This window comes from Oncorhynchus mykiss, chromosome 12 (assembly GCF_057628025.1).
Source record: "Oncorhynchus mykiss isolate SJ-2025 chromosome 12, ASM5762802v1, whole genome shotgun sequence".
NCBI lineage: Eukaryota > Metazoa > Chordata > Actinopteri > Salmoniformes > Salmonidae > Oncorhynchus > Oncorhynchus mykiss.
Window position 1 is genome coordinate 56,171,088 of NC_143033.1, and position 21,455 is coordinate 56,192,542.

At 41.6% G+C, this 21,455-nt stretch overlaps 1 protein-coding gene across 3 annotated transcripts; it reads left to right on the forward strand.

Annotated features, from left to right (window-relative positions):
• Positions 1-728: 728 nt before the first annotated feature.
• Positions 729-21,265, forward strand: LOC110537800 (protein FAM53C). 3 transcript variants are annotated; one of them, XM_021624193.3, is made up of 6 exons: positions 729-1,042; positions 1,217-1,346; positions 2,605-2,845; positions 5,708-5,765; positions 10,768-11,609; positions 20,051-21,265. In XM_021624193.3, exons 3-6 carry the CDS (start codon positions 2,774-2,776, stop codon positions 20,315-20,317), a joined length of 1,239 nt encoding a protein of 412 aa, XP_021479868.1. In that variant the 5' UTR covers positions 729-1,042; positions 1,217-1,346; positions 2,605-2,773; the 3' UTR covers positions 20,318-21,265. The 3 variants fall into 3 exon arrangements, with proteins under 3 accessions (XP_021479868.1, XP_021479869.1, XP_090048937.1); XM_021624194.3 differs by lacking the exon at positions 729-1,042 and having other exon boundaries at positions 1,308-1,561; XM_090192811.1 differs by lacking the exons at positions 729-1,042; positions 1,217-1,346 and adding an exon at positions 1,429-1,554.
• The last annotated feature ends 190 nt before the right edge of the window (positions 21,266-21,455 follow it).

The following is a 21,455-nucleotide window of genomic DNA, read 5'->3' on the forward strand; positions in this document are numbered from 1 at the left end:
TCAGTTTTGGGACACTTTTTGCACATTGTTTTGTATCAAACACATGTTTAAGCAGTATCTGCTTCACTCATGTTTTACCTAGATGTTTATTTAGACCCAGTATTATTGTTAACTTGTTTAAACTTTATTTTCTTGTCCCAATTACATTTATTTGTGTTGGGTTTTCTTCATGGCCAAGCCCTCTAACACTCTTCTCACCCTCCCAATTCTGTTTTCTTTCTAAAGAGTAATGACGTCATATTTGGCTTTGTTGCTTTTGACCCACTAGCCACTTCACCATGTTCACCAGTCTGCGACTCAGCTGACTCTCTCAGGCTCTACTGTCTAATGCTGTCTCATCTATCCTACATACCTCACTGTTTTTCTAAAAACAGAATGTTGATCACTTTGTTTTGTTGGTTTCTTATTTTGTTTTTCTCAATTGTCATTTGTTACAACCGGAGTACTGATGCAAAGCGAAATTAATAAAGATTAGATTTTTCCACACACAATTCTCATGAGATGTCCGCAAAATTGGCTTTCCTGGTTTAATGAGTCTCCGGGATTGGGGGGATAGCGCTGAGGTCATAACGTTTTGCGCTTTCATTTGGCCGGTCCAACATGCAACGCTAACTGCAGTATTCAAAGCATCCACAAGATAACGGTATAAGCTATTTCTTGTACTTGCCTCACCAATAAGTCGTACGGTGGGATGATATATAAGTAATATGAAAAGTGACATATTCCAGTGTTAAAGGCGTGACTTTCAAATGGTCACAGGGCCTATCAATTTGTCAAGTAAACAACTGATCCGAATATGAGTAGCGAACTACAAGTACCACACTTTATTGCCATCTAATAACCTTACGTCGGTCCAGTCAAAGTTGTGCCATTTTCAACAATGAATGAAATCTTGCGATTTGACATCTTTAAAAAAAAATGTTTTTGTCCGCTCTTTTAAAATGCTACGCTATTGCACGTCAGCTACTTCTGTTGTTCGAATAATCATCGAATGCGCCCACTGCTTGGGCGCCCCCTATTTATACATTAAAATCGCTCACAGGTTTGAACGTTTTTAATTTATTTTAAATGGTTGACTGAATTGTATGCTGCGCTATTTTTTGTTTAAGACGGATATGTCTTGTATATTTCAATGGCACGTTGATTATGACGTTCATTTTATGTTCCAGATATTGTAATCAACAACCGTTCTGGTACATGTTATGCTTTTTAATAGGTCAATAATATCGGAGACACGGATACTAACGTGACTGCCAGTCGCGTTCTGCACAGGCTCCAAATTGGTTTATCCTTCACCAGCAGCATTTAACCCTTGTAAGGCCTGATGTACGGTGGTGTTGGTCGGGGTAAGAACGACATTTGAATCAAGTAGCCGTTACAAAGAAAAGTTATTGATTAGCAGTTTTATTTATCTGAAACGTCTCACTGCGTTATAAAATGCATGGCCGTGTTTTTGCAAGCACGCGTCCTAGACATGGCACAGCGGTCCAAGGCTCTAGCGATAAATGCATGCAATAATAGCTAGCGAGACTCGACAGCTAGTGATCTAATCGGGTAGGCGGTAATAATTAATTTGTTTATTACAGATTAACAAGCGGTGTTTTGTGTGGATGTGTCTGCATAATCGGTTAAATGACGTACACAACTGGCTAGCTTGCTAACCATACAAATTACGATTTGCGTTAGCTAACCGAGCTAGTTAGCATCATATTGTCAGTGCGGCTTGCTATTGCTAACGTTAGTCATCTTGACTGAGCTAGCTAAGTGAAGGCTTCATATTCTGTGAAGGGGTTTAGAACGATCTTCAAAAATATGATATACTAATTGTGAATGAATAGCTCGCTACCACACATTGCCCATTTGAAAGGTTTGTAATGGACAGCAAGGATACCATCATTTGATATAAACTAGTTATGTAGCCATCATTCTGGCTTTCCAAATGTTCTTATCAAAATGGTAGCTACCAAACGTTAGCTAGCTAAGAAGCTTTTTCTCAATCTTGTTATTGAGTGAAGAAGAGCATGCCAGTTCTTGATAGATCATGACATGCTTGGTTCTTTGCCAGATTGGACCTCAGTATGCACCCTTTTCAAATTCACGTATCCATCATTAAGGTTACTGGTTGAGGTGTTCGTTTTTGGTTACATTTTCTGGTTGTCGGACATGTGCCTCGTGATCTTGAGTAGGTATTCAATAAACCCCCGAGTGGCATCAGGAAGGCCATCTATGGCATCAGGAAGGCCATCTCATCCCAGGCACCTGTCACCATTACTTCTGCACTCAGAGATGGTGTGTCTGAACACCTGTGAGCACGTTTGGTCAGTGGTTGAGCATCTAAAGACGTGTTAAAGTTATGTCAGGTCTTGAAAAGACCCCATTTCGACATCTAGGCTTAATTTGTTTACTCCATAAAATACAGAGAAAGTGATGGGTTACCAAAAGTCAATATGGCAAACTGTACAGAACATGAAAATGTGATTACAAATGTCCTAAAACATTAACAGCTTCCCCATTTGAGCGGTATCACTTGTATTTGAAAACCCCTGCACTGTCATTTCCTTTTGGTAACACTGGTCCGTCCTGCTATCGGACTTTACCCTTCAGGTGAGCTGACTACAGTGATGACCATGTCCCAGTGAGACTGGGCAGGGCAACCTGGCCCAGAGGAGGAGTGGAGGTGCCAGAGAAGCTCTGCCAGTCACAATTAGATTGAAGAACAGATAAAGGGACACGCCCCTTCCCCTCAACACTGCCCACCACCTCGCAACCATGCATGGTTTCACTCATCGAGCATCTGCAGAAACATAGTCTGGACAGCAACGCTCACCAAAGGGCCCTAAACGTGGTAAGTTTTTTTAATTTAACCTTTATTTAACTAAGCAAGTCTGAAACATAAATAAGAGCGCCAGCTTTTCCGGAGGACCGTGTGATCACTCTCTCCGCAGCCAATGTGAGTAAGACCTTTTTAAACAGGTTAACATTCACAAGGTTGCAGGGCCAGACGGATTACCAGGACGTGTACTGAGAGCATGCGCTGTCCACCTGGCAAGTGTCTTCACTGACATTTTCAACCTATCCCTGTCCGAGTCTGTAATACCAACATGATTTAAGCAGACCACTGTAGTCCCTGTGCCCAAGAACACTAAGGTAACCTGCCTAAATGACTACCGACCCGTAGCACTCACGTCTGTAGCCATGAAGTGCTTTGAAAGGCTGGTCATATCAACTAGAGGTCGACCGATTATGATTTTTCAACACCGATACCGATTATTGGAGGACCAAAAAAAATCCGATACTGATTAATCAAACTATTTTTATTTATTTGTAATAATGACAATTACAACAATACTGAATGAACACTTATTTTAACTTAATACATCAATAAAATCAATTTAGCCTCAAATAAATAATGAAACATGTTCAATTTGGTTTAAATAATGCAAAAACAAAGTGTTGGAGAAGAAAGTAAAAGTGCAATATGTGCTATGTAAGAAAGCTAACGTTTCAGTTCCTTGCCCAGAACATGAGAACATATGAAAGCTGGTGGTTCCTTTTAACATGAGTCTTAAATATTCCCAGGTAAGAAGTTTTAGGTTGTAGTTATTATAGGAATTATAGGACTATTTCTCTCTATACCATTTCTATTTCATTAACCTTTGACTATTGGTTGTTCTTATAGGCACTTTAGTATTGCCAGTGTAACAGTATAGCTTCCATCCCTCTCCTCGCTCCTACTTGGGCTCGAACCAGGAACGCAATGACAACAGCCACCCTCGAAGCAGCATTACCCATGCAGAGCAAGGGGAACAACCACTCCAAGTCTCAGAGCGAGTGACGTTTGAAACGCTATTAGCGCGCACCCCGCTAACTAGCTAGCCATTTCACACCGGTTACACCAGCCTAATCTCGGGAGTTGATAGGCTTGAAGTCATAAACAGCTGCTGGCAAATGCACAAAAGTGCTGTTTGAATGAATGCTTACGAGCCTGCTGCTGCCTACCATCACTCAGTCAGACTGCTCTTTCAAATCATAGACTTAGTTATAACATGATAACACACAGAAATACGAGCCTTAGGTCATTAATATGGCCAAATCCGGAAACTATCATCTCGAAAACAAGACGTTTATTCTTTCAGTGAAATACGGAACCGTTCTGTATTTTATCTAACGGGTGGCATCCATAAGTCTAAATATTCTTGTTACATTGCACAACCTTCAATGTTATGTCATAATTGTGTCAAATTCTGGCAAATTAGGCGGCCCAAACTGTTGCATATACACTGACTGCGTGCAATGGACGCAAGAGAAGTGACACAATTTCACCTGGTTAATATTGCCTGCTAACCTGGATTTCTTTTAGCTAAATATGCAGGTTTAAAAATATATACTTCTGTGTATTGATTTTAAGAAAGGCATTGATGTTTATGGTTAGGTACACATTGGAACAATGATACGCACCGCATCGATGATATGCAACGCAGGACACGCTAGATAACTACACATGGTTGATGATATTACTAGTTTAACTAGTGATTATGATTGATTGAGTTTTTTTATAAGATAAGTTTAATGCTAGCTGGCAACTTACCATGGCTTACTGCATTCGCGTAACAGGCAGTCTCCTCGTGGAGTGCAATGAGAGGCAGGTGGTTAGAGCGTTGGACTAGTTAGTTTGTAAGTTTGCAAGATTGAATCCCTGAGCTGACAAGGTAAAAATATGTCGTTCTGCCCCTGAACAAGGCAGTTATTGAAAATAAGAATGCGTTCTTTTTTCTTCTTTTTTTTGGAATTTTTACCCCCCTTTTTTCTCCCCAATTTCGTGGTATCCAATTGTTAGTAGCTACTATCTTGTCTCATCGCTACAACTCCCGTACGGGCTCGGGGGAGACAAAGGTTGAAAGTCATGCGTCCTCCGATACACAACCCAACCAAGCCGCACTGGACACAACACGCATCCAACCCGGAAGCCAGCCGCACCAATGTGTCAAAGGAAACACTGTGCACCTGGCAACCTTGGTTAGCGTGCACTGCGCCCGGCCCGCCACAGGAGTCGCTGGTGCGCGACGAGACAAGGATATCCCTACCGGCCAAGCCCTCCCTAACCCGGACGACGCTATGCCAATTGTGCGTCGCCCCATGGACCTCCCTGTCGCGGCCGGTTACGACAGAAACTGGGCGCGAACCCAGAGTCTGGTGGCACAGCTGGCGCTGCAGTAACCTTAACCACTGCGCCACCCGTGAGGCCCAGAATGCGTTCTTAACTGACTTGTCTGGTTAAATGAAGATGAAATAAATAAAATAAAAATTTAAATCGGCCAAATCGGTGTCCAAAAATACCGATTTCCGATTGTTATGAAAACTTGAAATCGTCCCTAGTTAATCGGCCATTCCGATTAATCGGTCGACCTCTAATATCAACACCATTATCCCAGAAACCCTAGACCCACTCCAATTTGCATTCCGCCCTAACAGATCCACAGATGCAATCTTTATTGCACTCCACACTGCCCTTTCCCACTTGGACAAAAGGAACACCTATGTAGAATGAGCCCACTTATGTGTCAGCCTATGACTCTGCTTGCATGTCCTTGTCTTGATTGTAACAGTGCTCAGCTTCATGACCATTTATTTCTCTTGCTGTTAATTGAGCCGTTCTGAATTTTTTTCCCTGTGCTTTTGCTCCTCAATAAACATGTATGTCTTCCAGTTTCTGCTGGACCCCAACAACCTAGGAATTTGCTGGCCTACAGATGGATTGATGCCTGGTGAGTATGTACAAGTGAAACCACGTAACCTGTTATTCAGCAATGTCTTGCATTAGGCATTGTAACTTTGGCTTTGCACTGTTGATAAGAGCACAGATAAATGGAGGTGAATTCCAAATGACAGAAAGGAAATGTTTGTATAGGTTGTTAAACAGGAAACCACATTACGTGATTTATTCCACGCATGTATATTCTCAGGCTGATCATGCAAAGGGAGTCTTCTTAAAGATAGACTCAGCAATACAGTGCGTTCGGAAACTATTCAGACCCCTTGACTTTGTCCACATTTTGTTATGTTACAGCCTTATTCTTAAATTGTTATTTTACCCTCAATCAGATACATACAATACCCCATAATGACAAAGCAAAAACTGTTTTACATTTTTTTTCCCCAAATGTATTTAAACTGAAATCACATTTTCTTAAGTATTCAGACACTTTACTCTGTAGTTTGTTAAAGAACCTTTGGCAGCGATTACATCCTCGAGTCTTCTTGGGTATGACGCTACAAGCTTGGCACACCTATATTTGGGGAGTTTCACCCATTCTTCTCTGCAGCTCCTCAAGCTTTGTCAGGTTGGATCGGGAGTGTCGCTGCACAGCTATTTTCAGATCTCTCCAGAGATGGTGGATTGTGTTCAAGTCTGGGCTCTGGCTGGGCCACTCAAGGACATTCAGAAACTTGTCCCGAAGACACTCCTGCATTGTCTTGGCTGTGTGCTTAGCGTCGTCGTCCTGTTGGAAGGTGAACCTTCGCCGCAATCTGAGGTCCTGAGCGCTCTGGAGCATATTTTCATCAAGGATCTCTCTGTACTTTGCTCCGTTCATCTTTGCGTAGATCCTGAGTAGTCTCCAAGTCCCTAACGCTGAAAAACATCCCCACAGCATGATGGTGCCACCCATGCTTCACTGTAGGGATGGTGCCAGGTTTCCTCCAGATGTGACGCTTGGCATTCAGGCCAAAGTGTTCCATCTTGGTTTCATCAGATCAGAGAATCTTGTTTATCATGGGCTGAGAGTCCTTTTGATGCCTTTTGGTAAACTGCATGCGGGCTGTCGTGCTTTTTTTACTGAGGAGTGGCTTCTGTCTGGCCTCCCTAACATAAAGGCCAGATTGGTGGAGTACTGTAGAGATAGTTGTCCTTCTAGAAGGTTCTCCCATCTCCACAGAGGAACTCTGGAGCTCTGTCAGTGACCATTGGGTTCTTGGTCACCTTCCTGACCAAGGCCCTTCTTCGATTGCTCAGTTTGGCCGGTCGACCAGCTCTAGGAAGAGTCTTGGTGGTTACAGACTTCTTCCATTTAATCATGCTGGAGGCCACTGTGTTCTTGGGAACCTTCAATGCTGCAGAAATGTTTTTGTACCCTTCCTCAGATCTGTGCCTTGACACAATCCTGTCCTGGAGCTGTACAGACAATTCCTTCGACCTCATGGCTTGGTTTTTGCTCTGACGTGCTTAGACCTTATATAGACTGGTGTGTGCCTTTCCTAATCCTGTCCAATCAATGTCATTTACCACAGGTTGACTCCAATGAAATTGTAGAAAGATCTCAATGATGATCAATAGAAACAGGATGCACCTGAGCTCAATTTTGAGTCTCACAGCAAAGGGTCTTAATACTTGTGTAAAAAAGGTATTTCTGTTATTTGAAAATAAAATAAAACATTTATACATTTGCAAGAATTTTTAAAAACCTGTTTTCACTTTGTTATGTGTGTTGTTTGAGGAAAAAAATTGTATTTCATTTTAGAGTAAGGCTATAACGTAACAATGTGGAAAAGAGCAAGGGGTCTGAATACTTTCCGAATGCACCGTGTACAGCAGGAAATATAAACTCAGCAAAAAAAAGATACATCCACTCACTGTCAACTGTGTTTTATTTTCAGCAAACTTAACATGTGTAAATATTTATATGAACATAAGATTCAACAACTGAGATATAAACTGAACAAGTTCCACAGATGTGTGACTAACAGAAATGGAATAATGTGTCCCTGAACAAAGTGGGGGTCAAAATCAAAATTAACAGTCAGTATCTGGTGTGGCCACCAGCTGCATTAAGTACTGCAGTGCATCTCCTCCTCATGGACTGCACCAGATTTGCCAGTTCTTGCTGTGAGATGTTACCCCACTCTTCCACCAAGGCACCTGCAAGTTCCCGGACATTTCTGGGGGGAATGGCCCTAGCCCTCACCTTCCGATCCAACAGGTCCCAGACGTGCTCAATGGGTTTGAGATCCTGGCTCTTCGCTGGCCATGGCAGAACACTGACATTCCTGTCTTGCAGGAAATCACGCACAGAACGAGCAGTATAGCTGGTGACGTTGTCATGCTGGAGGGTCATGTTAGGATGAACCTGCAGGAAGGGTACCACATGAGGGAGAAGGATGTCTTCCCTGTAACGCACAGCATTGAGATTGCCTGCAATGACAACAAGCTCAGTCCGATGATGCTGTGACACACCGTCCCAGACCATGACGGACCCTCCACCTCCAAATTGATCCCGCTCCAGGGTACAGGCCTTGGTGTAATGCTCATTCCTTTGACTATAAACGTGAATCCGACCGTCACCCCCCTGGTGAGACAAAACCGCGACTCGTCACTTGAAGAGCACTTTTTGCCAGTCCTGTCTGGTCCAGCGACGGTGGGTTTGTGCCCATAGGCGACGTTGCTAGTGATGTCTAGTTAGGACCTACCTTACAACAGGCCTACAAGCCCTCAGTCCAGCCTCTCTCAGCCTATTGTGGACAGTCTAAGCACTGATGGAGGGATTGTGCGTTCCTGGTGTAACTCTGGCAGTTGTTGCCATCCTGTACCTGTCCCGCAGGTGTGATGTTCAGATGTACCGATCTTGTGCAGGTGTTGTTATACGTGGTCTGCCACTGCGAGGACGATCAGCTGTCCGCCCTGTCTCCCTGTAGCGGCGTCTCACAGTACGGACATTGCAATATATTGCCCTGGCCACATCTGCAGTCCTCATGCCTCCTTGCAGCATGCCTAAGGCACATTCACGCAGATGAGCAGGGACCCTGGGCATCTTTCTTCTGGTATAATTCAGAGTCAGTAAAAAGGCCTCTTTAGTGACCTAAGTTTTCATAACTGTGACCTTAATTGCCTACCATCTGTAAGCTGTTAGTGTTTTAACGACCGTTCCACAGGTGCATGTTCATTAATTATGGCAAACAGTGTTTTAAACCCTTTAAATGAAGATCTGTGAAGTTATTTGGATTTTTACAAATTGTCTTTGAAATACAGGGTCCTGAAAAAGGGATGTTTATTTTTTTGCTGAGTTTATTAGAGTAAGCTTAAGGGCTGGGCGGTATACCCTTTTTTGTTTTAGCTATACACAGGTATTGATGCACGGACTGGTTTGGGTTTTTACTTTACCTTCTGTACCGGTATTTGAATGTTTGGTTTCTTAAATGTGATACGCAATGTGTAGCGTCCATTTTTATAGTTTACTCTGCTACTTGAGTCATCTCTTTCTATGCCGCTTTCCACACAGACCTAGGCACACTCCCTGTCACTCAAGGAGCGTATTTGATGTTCCTCAATCAGGAGACACTTGCCTTCAGTCTGCATGGTCAATGCAGCATATGCAACACAGTTGATAACATCGATGCAGTTGTCACTTTGCTTCTTAATATAAATCTACTAGCATTCTATAATTACACTATTAGCTTTTTTCTTACATCTGCAAACAGCTAGTTTGTCTTTTCTTAGCATTTTGTTCCTAAATCTTGTTAGCCGCTAATGCTAATCGCTAGCTAGCTAATAAATGTACTGAGTAAGAGCAAACGTAATTAGCTATGCAGCCTGATAATACCAGTGATTGCGTAGACGTAATCGGCATGTTTGTGCAACAGTGCCTTCTAAATTAAAGAGGTAAACGCAAAGCAAGAATGTTATCTACATGAAGTAGCTAAGAGAAAACATTCAATGTAGCCAAAGATTATTGGGTCCCCTAGGAAACACCTATCAACACATTAGTTTTTACACTGTCACAATAACTCCTCTCTGGCATTTTCATTCGTTGTCATGTCAAACAACACTGTATTAAAAGTGCCCACTATTAAATTCTAACTATATAATTAGAATGGACATTCTATTCCCATGATTCCAACAGTTAACCCAAGTGTTTTGTTCTAAATCGCAAGTCAAATTGCAATATTTGGTTAAAATAAGGCCCAGATTACTTGCCCATATCGTGCAGCCCTACGTGGCAGTGTGGAAATGATCTCAAATGCAGAAATGGAAAATTACGACTTTTGGTGTTGAATTGTTTTATACTGTTCAATCAGAATGGAGAAAGACCCATTGAAATCACTTAGAATGTGTGTGTTGCCACCCTAGGGTCACGCACTACTCATAAAGCAAATTTAGAACTTCTATTATTAATAAACATAAAATGCTGTCGTACTGTAATAAATAAAATACTGTGATATAACATTTTGGCCATATCGCCCAGTCCTAAGTAAGCTATGTCAAGAATCCAGTATATTTTTTATTATTTTTTTTTACTTCACCTTTATTTAACCAGGTAGGCTAGTTGAGAACAAGTTCTCATTTACAACTGCGACCTGGCCAAGATAAAGCATAGCAGTGTGAACAGACAACACAGAGTTACACATGGAGTAAACAATTAACAAGTCAATAACACAGTAGAAAAAAAAAGAGAGTCTATATATACATTGTGTGCAAAAGGCATGATAATAGGCAAATAATTAAAAATTTTGCAGATTAACACTGGAGTGATAAATGATCAGATGGTCATGTACAGGTAGAGATACTGGTGTGCAAAAGAGCAGAAAAGTAAATAAATATAAACAGTATGGGGATGAGGTATGTAAATTGGGTGGGCTATTTACCGATAGATTATGTACAGCTGCAGCGATCGGTTAGCTGCTCAGATAGCAGATGTTTGAAGTTGTTGAGGTCGACATTTTTGGTTAATCATTCCAGCTCTAATTTATGGTATCATCTTTCCTTCTCCCTAATAGAGAGTGGTTATTGGCAGCTCTGCCCTCCCTCCAAGCCTGGCCTGCAGGGTGTGCTGAGCTCCAGCTTCCCCCCCTGCCCTGTCCCTCTGGTTCCCCCCGAAACTCACCTGGCAGAGGGGGAAGCCCTGCACCGGCCCCTGGTCCCAAGCACCTCAGTGACAGACCTGTCTTTTCCAGGTGCACCCCCTCCCCCCCCGCCACCCCCCAAACGCCACTGTCGTTCACTGTCTGTGCCAGAGGACCTTTCACGCTGCCGTTACACCTGGCGGCCCAGCGCTTCGAGGGTCTGGACACCTGTGAATCGTCAATGCCACAGTGGAGGGGTAGCCGGGGGGCCTTGTCCGCTTCGTGCTCCTAGCTCATCTCTAAATTCTTCACTACACTCTTCTTCAAGCCCCACATTCTTTAGCATTGCTCTCTCTCCTGACTCCCCACTGCCTTGGAATTTCCCATGGGACCCCAGTGACACTGCTGGAGGAGGCGCCTGCTGCTGTTTCTTCCACTCCCCATCATCATGCTCCTCTCCGTCCCCGCTCCACCCTCCCCTTCCTCCACAGCGACGCTTCTCTCTGTCACCTGTCCTTATCAGAGAGGCTGCCGCCCAGTTCCTGCCCCCGCCTCCAGTTCCACCCCACTGTGCAGCACCCCCTCCGGCTGTGCCTGCTTTGCCCTCCTCCGCCTGCAGCACCCCGTCCTCTCTTCGCCGGGCCATCCCCCCTCAGCTCCCTCGCTGCCACTCACAGCCCTGTGACCTGCTCCTTCTCAAACCAGGACTGAAGCGACGCCGTGACCCAGACAGACCATTTGCCCGGCCAGTACTGGATTTCACCAAGATGACTCAGGTAAACAAAAAATCTTTAAGAGTCAGAAATGAATAGAAATGTTTGCCGTATGTAGGTTGGTGGTGGAACATGCCATCTGCTAGCCAGAGGAAAGTTGTTAAAGTGATATTTCACCCAAATTACAAAATTGAATACTGGTTTCCTTACCCTGTAAGCAGTCTATGGACAAGGTATGACAGCAATGCATGGGATTTGTGTCACACAGCCTAGAACTTTAGCATTCGGAAACAAAACCAAAGCATGGATTCCTGTCATACATTGTCCGTAGACTGCATACCGGTTAAGGAAACCAATATAGAATTTGGTTGAACTATCCCTTTAAAGGTAGACTCAGAAAGATGACTTTGCCACGAGCACCAGCGCAGATATTGAGATAAGCAAGATGCATGACTTTGCGCTCATACAGTCACACAGTATCTGCGCATGGACATGGGTAGCCAGGGCACCAAAACAGCAGAGAAGTTGAGCCTTGCACTAAAACCCCCTCAGTTGTTGTGGAAATTGACCCACTATGCTGTTTACTTTGTGCACCTACATCATATTGCTGAGTTGACCTTTAACCTTCATTAAATTAGACCCTTATGCCTAATCTTAAATGTTTGTTCTGCTGGTCGAATATCCACTTCCCTATTGTTGCGGAAATTGATCCACTGCTGTTTACTTTCTGCATCTACTAGAGGTGTGCCAACATTAACGTTCTCCTAGTTGTATCCGTAAATTGACAGTTGATAGTCGGATTGGATGATACTTGTGATCGAAAAAAACAAAAGTGTTTTAATATGCTAAGTATATGTTGGCAAAATACCTTCCTGCACGTTCTCACTGCAAAAATGTGTATGTCCTCAATTTGCAGCAGGCAGCCAAGTTTGCTGTCACTCAGTCAGAATGCGCATCAGTGTTTCATTTCTTGTTAAATCCAACCACAGTGTCCGATTTCAAAAAGGCTTTACGGCGAAAGCAAACCATGCTATTATCTGAGGACAGCACCCCAGCAAACATACACATGAAAATCATAATTCAACCCGCCAGGCTCAATACAAAAGTCAGAAATAACATATAATGCATGCCTTACCTTTGAAGATCTTCTGTTGGCACTCCAATATGTTCATTTTTAACATCACAAATGGTCCTTTTGTTCAATTAATTATGTCGTTATATATCCAAAATGTCCATTTATTTGGCGTGTATGATTCGGAAAATACACCGGTTCCAACTCGCTCAACATGACTACAAAATATCTCATAAGTTACCTGTAATCTTTGTCCAAACATTTCAAACAACTTTCCTAATACAACTTTAGGTATTTTTTTACGTAAATAATCAATACAATTTAAGACGGGATAAACTGCGTTCAATACCGGAGGAAAACAAAGTGGTGCGTGCTTTTCAGGTCACGCGCCTCTATCAAACAGTACACTTCACTCGACCCTTGTTCTGGACAGCCCTACTTCTTCCTTACACAAAGGAAAAACATCAACCGATTTCTATAGACTGTTGACATCCAGTGGAGGCAAAAGGAACGGCAAGGAACTGCCTTAGAATTCTAGATTCCCAATGAAAACCCATTGAAAAGAGTGACCTAAAAAAAAAAAAAAATTCTGGTTGGTTTGTCCTCTGTGTTTCGCCTGCCAAATAAGTTCTGTTATACTCAGACATCATTCAAACCGTTTTAGAAACTTCCGTGTTTTTTCTATCCAGATCTACCAATTATATGAATATCCTAGCTTCTGGGCCTGAGAAACAGGCAGTTTACATTGGGCACGCTTTTCATCCGGACATAAATACTGCCCCCTATCCCAAAGAAGTTAAAGGTTACACACACACCACACTGACCAAAAGGTTATTTTGTTGGCATTTACGTATGTCCCCATTAACAGTCAAATCTAATCAAAACCTATTTCTTTCACTTACTTGCAGTGCTTTTTCGTTGTTCATTTGTTCAGTCGTTTCATTTTCAACCAGGATTTCTATGGAACGCTGTTTGGGTCTTTGCGTGTCAAAAAACATACACATCAAATAACACTATGACAGGTCAAATAACACGACATAATCGGTTTCAGTTGCTATAGTTAGCTAGCTAACTATATAGCTAGGGGTCATCTAAAATAACCCTAATTTATAAGACAGTTCTTATTTGATTAATGGTTGTCAGACCCATCTATGTGAAGCTAGCCACAATAAGTGGACTTTGCGGTTAGCCTTAAATAAAAGTATGGCATAATTCTACTATTTTTGTTCATTTGCATCACTATCAATGACAAACTTTGATTTTTGAAGGCAAACCGCAAATTCCACTCTTGTGCCTAATCCTTATTGTGGCTAGCTTTACAACACATAACCCGGTCCGGTCGAGCCTCACTAGCCAGATGAAGCTAGCTGGCTGCTTATAACGTTAGCTTTGGGCAACAGGGTTAAGTAGCTGGCTAACTATTTATTTTTTTGAAATGAAGTTCAATTTCAATAGGTGAACTAGTGGCAACCTAGCGAATACTTACTCACAACGATTCCTAAATCATTGCTAAGAATAATGAAAATGCCTACAGTTTCTACTGGTCATTGTTTTCAGGCTGGTTGTATTGGTGCTAGCTAGCTACCAAGCTAAAGCTAGCGACCCCAGAAGTTGCAGTCGAACAAATGATGCTTTATTACCAACGCGGTATTGTAAACGCATTATTTGTGGCCCGTGTTTGCTTGTTTGCAGACTTTTTTTTACAGCTTTTGACAGTGCTTTTGACAGTGCTACTGTATATTTTTGACAAACAAAGACCCAAACGGCGTTCCATAGTATGTATGTGGTGACGCTAATAGCATGAATGTGGTGACGCTATTACTCTGTAACTCCGGTAGGGCAACATCTAAAAATAGAGCATTTGGTAGTGTGTACCGGTGCTCGACCAGTTGGTGAAAGCCAACATCACCCAACGACAGAGACCACCGGTGGATTGTCAAGGGCAATGAATTCCATTATCTTGGCTTTAATGGATTTCGCCTTCGAGTTGTCTCACTGAAATGTTCCTACTCTTTCAAATGGCTGCTCGATCCACACAGCAGACATTATGTGGGCTAGGTTAGGAATGCTGTGTTGCACATGTAGCTCAAAATTTTACGTGGTATTATCATCCCTAAAGCCAACTCCTCATTTGGCCGCCTTTCGTTCCGGTTCTCTGCTGCCTGTGACTGGAACGAATTGCAAAAATCGCTGAAGTTGGAGACTTTTATCTCCCTCACCAACTTCAAACATCTGCTATCTGAGCAGCTAACCGATCGCTGCAGCTGTACATAGTCTATCGGTAAATAGCCCACCCATTTTTACCTACCTCATCCCCATACTGTTTTTATTTATTTACTTTTCTGCTCTTTTGCACACCAATATCTCTACCTGTACATGACCATCTGATCATTTATCACTCCAGTGTTAATCTGCAAAATTGTAATTATTCGCCTACCTCCTCATGCCTTTTGCACACAATGTATATATATATAGACTCTTTTTTTTCTCTCTACTGTGTTATTGACTTGTTAATTGTGCTTCTACACCTGCATTGCTTGCTGTTTGGGGTTTTAGGCTGGGTTTCTGTACAGCACTTTGAGATATCAGCTGATGTACGAAGGGCTATATAAATAAATTTGATTTGATTTGATTTTGAATTGTTTACTCCATGTGTAACTCTGTGTTGTCTGTTCACACTGCTATGCTTTATCTTGGCCAGGTCGCAGTTGCAAATGAGAACTTGTTCTCAACTAGCCTACCTGGTTAAATAAAGGTGAAATAAAAAATAAAAAATACTTCATGTACCTACGTTATATAGGTATGCAATGTAGCTTTGACATCGGTTTTTAACATCAGCATTAAACTAGACATTGGTCCGATACCGATGTTGTCATTTTGAGCTAATATCGATATATATATATATATCGTGCATCCCAAATTTTTCTTCCCATACCCTTGCCTCGCTTGTTAGATATTATGCACATTGATAGCTTGATAGCAAACGTCTTCACCATGCAATTTATCATAGTAGCAGGCAGCAGCAATCTAAATTATCAGACCAAAGGAATGATCAGGTGAAATTATGAAGCGAGTGGACAGCTACAACTTCACTATCCAATCCGAGCATACGGCCCACCCTTCTCTTTGCAAACTAGCCAGTTGAGTTATTTAGATCACGTTAAACCTTGACTGACTGACATGATAAAGATGCGTGCTGGCACCCGACAATGTCATTTTTTCTGATCATGGATAATTACAAAAAATACTCTGCTCAAAATCGTATCCAGAAAATGTCCCATATCCGTTACGGTACAGGCATTTCGCTACACTCGCAATAACATCTGCTAATCATTTGTGTATGTGACCAATAAAATTTGATTTGATACTCGTTTTTGTCCCACTGCTCGCCACACCCCAAGCATCGACGTCATATCGCTGAGTCTGCCTTTTATAACATCCAATAGACATACAGAGGCAACTTTCACCCATAACTCCATTCTTAGAATACAGACCATACCTGTGTATTATTGTCCTTGTTACCAATCGTCCCAGGCCACAGATGTCTCTTCTTCTGTTCCTATGCCCCAGGCACAAACCCTGAGTGTGGTTAATTGGCAGGGTGCCAATGGCTCTCCCTGAAGGCAATGCCAGGCAAATGTTATACTGTACACCAAGACTCACTCTTGACTGGATTTGCATATAATTTGCATGCAGCTGCAAGAAAGTCTGGCGTCCCCTTTCAGTGCACTCACCCAGTCACTCCTTCACATTAAAAAAAACATGGTACACTACATTTTAAAAGTTGCAGGATAATTTTGCCAGACTCATTTACATGTGCTATATGTACAACCGTTGTGTTCTGTTTAGGTTTAGAATACTCTTTCAACAGCCACAGTCATTGGAAGAGCATACGAGACTAGGCTTACACCTACAGTATTCGGTAGTCCAGCCCGCTATATTCAAGTTGACAATACTATCCCAGTTAATTTTCAGGGAGATGTGGCATTATATTACCCTTGTTTCTATTGTTTGTCACATTTTTTTAAAAGAAAATCCTGAACTAGCTAAACTACTGCACCCATGTTGTAAGAATCACAGAGATTTTATATGATGCTACATTTTTCCACTTCCTAAACAGTTATATCAACTTGATTTAATTTGATTTAGGGTCATTCCATAAGAGTTCAATTACTTTCTGATAGCACCCCTTTAGATTTGAATGAAACCTTCCATTCAAGTTTGCTCATGGTAGAAGTGGTCAAAGTTACTTTTTGGACCTGAATGCCAAAACATTTAAGAGATAGAAGTGCTCAAAGTTGACCTGTTTTGCATACCACTCCCTACCATGAGATGTCATCCATGTTTTCATTACTGAAAAATATTGACATGTTTTAATTTTTATTTATTTCACCTTTATTTAACCAAGTAGGCAAGTTGAGAACAAGTTCTCATTTACAATTGTGATCTGGCCAAGATAAAGCAAAGCAGTTTGACAAATACAACAACACAGAGTTACACATGGAGTAAAACAAACATACAGTCAATAATACAGTAGAAAAATAAGTCTATATACGATGTGAGCAAATGCGGTGAGATAAGGGAGGTAAAGGCAAAAAAAGGACATGGTGGCGAAGTAAATACAATATAGCAAGTAAAACACTGGAATGGTAGATTTGCAGTGGAAGAATGTGCAAAGTAGAAATAAAAATAATGGGGTGCAAAGGAGCTAAATAAATTAATACAGTAGGGGAAGAGGTAGTTGTTCGGGGTAAATTATAGATGGGCTATGTACAGGTGCAGTGATCTGTGAGCTGCTCTGACAGCTGGTGCTTAAAGCTAGTGAGGGAGGTAAGTGTTTCCAGGTTCAGAGATTTTTGTAGTTCGTTCCAGTCATTGGCAGCAGAGAACTGGAAGGAGAGGTGGCCAAAGGAAGAATTGGTTTTGGGGGTGACCAGAGAGATATACCTGCTGGAGCGCGTGCTACAGGTGGGTGCTGCTATGGTGACCAGCGAGCTGAGATAAGGGGGGACTTTACCTAGCAGGGTCTTGTAGATGACCTGGAGCCAGTTGGTTTGGCGACGAGTATGAAGCGACACCTACCCAACAAGAGCGTACAGGTTGCAGTGGTGAGTAGTATATGGGACTTTGGTGACAAAACAGATGGCACTGTGATATACTGCATCCAATTTATTGAGTAGGGTATTGGAGGCTATTTTGTAAATGACATCGCTGAAGTCGAGGATCGGTAGTAGCATGGTCAGTTTTACAAGGGTATTTTTTTAAAAATTATTATTATTTTTTTTACCTTTTATTTAACTAGGCAAGTCAGTTAAGAACAAATTCTTATCTTCAATGATGGCCTAGGAACAGTGGGTTAACTGCCTGTTCAGGGGCAGAACGACAGATCTCTTGTCAGCTCGGGGGTTTGAACTTGCAACCTTCCGGTTACTAGTCCAACGCTCTAACCAGTTTAGCTGGTACACTATTGACATTTAATTTAATTTTTATGTTTCAATTACTATGCAAACATGTATGTGGGACAATTTGAGGAAGCACTCCTTTACAAAACATACACACCCTACTTTCTAAAGGCATCCTATGGAAGAAATGCATAGATGTCTTTGTGCTATGGGGAGGAAGTAAGCAGGAACTAAATGATTTACAAACTACTAAACGAGAGCTCTGAATACCTCAAATTCTCCATGCAGACTGATGAGAGAAAAGTATACTACCGATACTTATGGATCATCAAAGAGAGTGATGCATTACACACAGACTTGTACACAAAGCCCACGGGCCGCAATAATACCCTGCTATGTGCAGATAGTATGCAGGGTCCCCTCATGAATGGTCTACCATATAGCCAGATATGTAGGGTTAAATTAATTTGTAGCCACCAGACAGATTTTGACAGCAATGCTATAAAAAAAAAAAGACAAATTCAATGAGGGGCTACAACGACAAAACTCTTAACACTGCAATGATGAAAATATCTCAAACCAAGAGAGGAATTGCTTAACTCAACCAAAGAAGAATAACAGCGCAACAGTGTTTTACACCAAGTGTTCGGAGAAAATGAAAGCAATCCTGAAAAAGCACTGGCATATTCTGCAATCAGACAAAAATATCGCACCCCTGTTCAAGGAATCCCCACTCTGTGGTCTATAAGTGTGATCGCAATATTGGAGATAGCTTGCTGAGATCTGACCTGTATCCTGAGCCCACCAAATGTGGCTAATGCGCAGAGTGCAATAGCACTATAAAAACATCCAGGTTGAAAAATCCCTGTTAGGGGTATCATCTCATGCAAGACCAAGGGAGTATCTATCTCATCACCTGTTCATGTGGGAAAGCCTACGTAGGACAAATGAAAGGACAATTTAAACAACACTTCGCTGAACACCACAGCTCAATCAGATGTAAGAACATTGACCCCTAGTGGTCTGAATATTGACTTTGTTCTCAGGCCCTTGGGAACAATTCTCTCTTATGAACCAGTCTTATAAATGTATATATTCTTTCTACAGCTTATCAGTGTACACCCAATATGTTCCCCCTGTTGATGATGCTTATTATGAATTATAGTTTAACCAAAAGATGACATGTAACAAAAAATGTAATGAAATAGGAAACAATAAAATATACTGAATTGTTGATGCTAATATTATGTACAATATTTAACTGTTTTCATATGATAACAATAGGCTAATATATTCAATATGCTATAAACTATTGTTTTTAAATAAAATTAAAATAAGTTTCCCTCAGTTCATTCTAATGAACTTAGTAATTATGACACAATTGTCATTGGTTGCACTGTTTTTCTACATAACCTGGTTCAAGCATTTATCACTACCCTGAAGGCACAGTAATGCTTGTCTAGTTGCAGGGTGTCCATAGAAAATTGAATTTAGCAAACTATTAAAATATATTTTTTGCTCCATGAAGAAATCCAACAATGTGTACGCCGCCATCTTGTATATTTCAAGTTTTTTCTCATTGAGTGAGATGGGTTTTTAGGTAATTTATGTAAAGAAATGATCAAATAGTTTGACAACACTGTTTGTATGCTTTCAAATGATAACAAACTCAAACATTTATCTTTCAGTCATGAAGACATGGATGTGTCATGGTAGGGTGAGGTATGCAAAATGGGTCAACTTTGAGCACCTCTATCTCCTGAATGTTTTGGTGTTCAGGTCCAAAAAGTCACTTTCTGACCACTTCTACCATGGGCAAACATGTTTGGAAGGTTTCATTCTAATCAGAAAGGGGTGCAGTCAGAATGATTTGAAATCATATGGAACAACACTTTACCTATTTCTGTATCATGAATAGAGAACATGTGGTTTGAATGTAGACCGCTCTTGTCTTTTCTAGAGAGGGATGATACATGTGTAAACAAGGCCTTTTTCGCTCTCAAATGTTTCTCCTATTTGTGTCTTTTCAGACTCGCAGTACAGACCCCTTGAGTGGTATGGCGCGTGGGAGGCTGGCTTGTGGAGGGGACGTTTGCATGGGCTTTGAGCCTTTTTTGGGGGACTTCAGAGGGTCGTGTTCACCAGAGGGGCTGGGAAGGACAAGCATTGGTCCTCTAAGCGAGAGTGACGAGGAGGGGGAAGAGGGGGAGGAAGACCCTGATCGAGAAGAGTGTCAGCCAAGTATCTTTGAGAGGGATTGTACAGAATTAGATTTGAGCCTAATTGAAGAAAATTAAAATGTTGTTAATTGGAGACTGTTTTCCCCTTTACCGCCAGCATTCAACACTCCACTCCCAGCCCTGCTGTACTTCATCGGCAGGGCTCTCAGGAACATGACTTCTCTCTCATGGGAAGAGCTGGGGTATATATAATCTCATTGACAATGGTCATGATTTGACTACTACCAATAATAACAATTAATTCAGGTAGCCATGGATGCTGTCCTTCCATCAGAGTACATTCCAGAACCAGTTGCTGAAACATTGTGAATAATCTGAATGCTGGAGATGCCAGCTATTCCCATAGTGTCTGTTGGATGTCTTCATAATGCACCCTCAGACTGATGGAATTTTGGAAGAATAACAAGCTTCTGGTCACTTGCTTTCTTTTACATTACTTTTCTTTTAATTGTATTTTTGTTGGTGCAGTAGTAAGAATAGACTTGAATGATGTTGGTGAATTGAATATCTGTTTTGTTCAGTTTGATGCAAAAGAGCAGTATGTCATTGCAGTTTTCTTTCTGCAGTCCTGTTATTTTCTGTTAAACAATCCATATGATTCAGCATAAGCCTTAAGATACCTTTTTTCTGTAAACAAAAAAATACAACTATGAAAAGATAATGAATTGTGTAGCTGTTGCTATTAGTCCTTTCATTGTTTCTTTTATATCTATGACTCATCTTCTGAAAATAGAGATGTATTGATAATGAATGCACTGTTTGACAAGTTAACCTAAAAATGGAAGCAACCACTGTATTCTGAGGGCACATTGTAATATTGTATTATACAGCGATCATTTGTTGAAAACAAGTTGTGTAAAGATGGTACCTGGGAGACCTGGGGCAGGCCATGGCTGTCTTTTAGACATGTTTTTTTTTTTATTGTATGTGTTTAAAAAAAAGATGGCAATTTCAAACTCAGTTTGTGAATAAATAAAGTTTATTGGAAATTATTTTACAAGGAAAGGCAAGTGTCCAGTGAGCTTTTTTGAAAGCTCAGTGATGGTTGGGGGCTACCCATTCTTGGTGGATGTGGACAGATACCTGACATGCTTGATCTCAAGCATGCATGTCAGGTATCTGTCCACATCCACCAAGAATGGGTAGCCCCCAACCATCACTGACCACAATTAGTGGCAGTGAGTGATGGCCCATC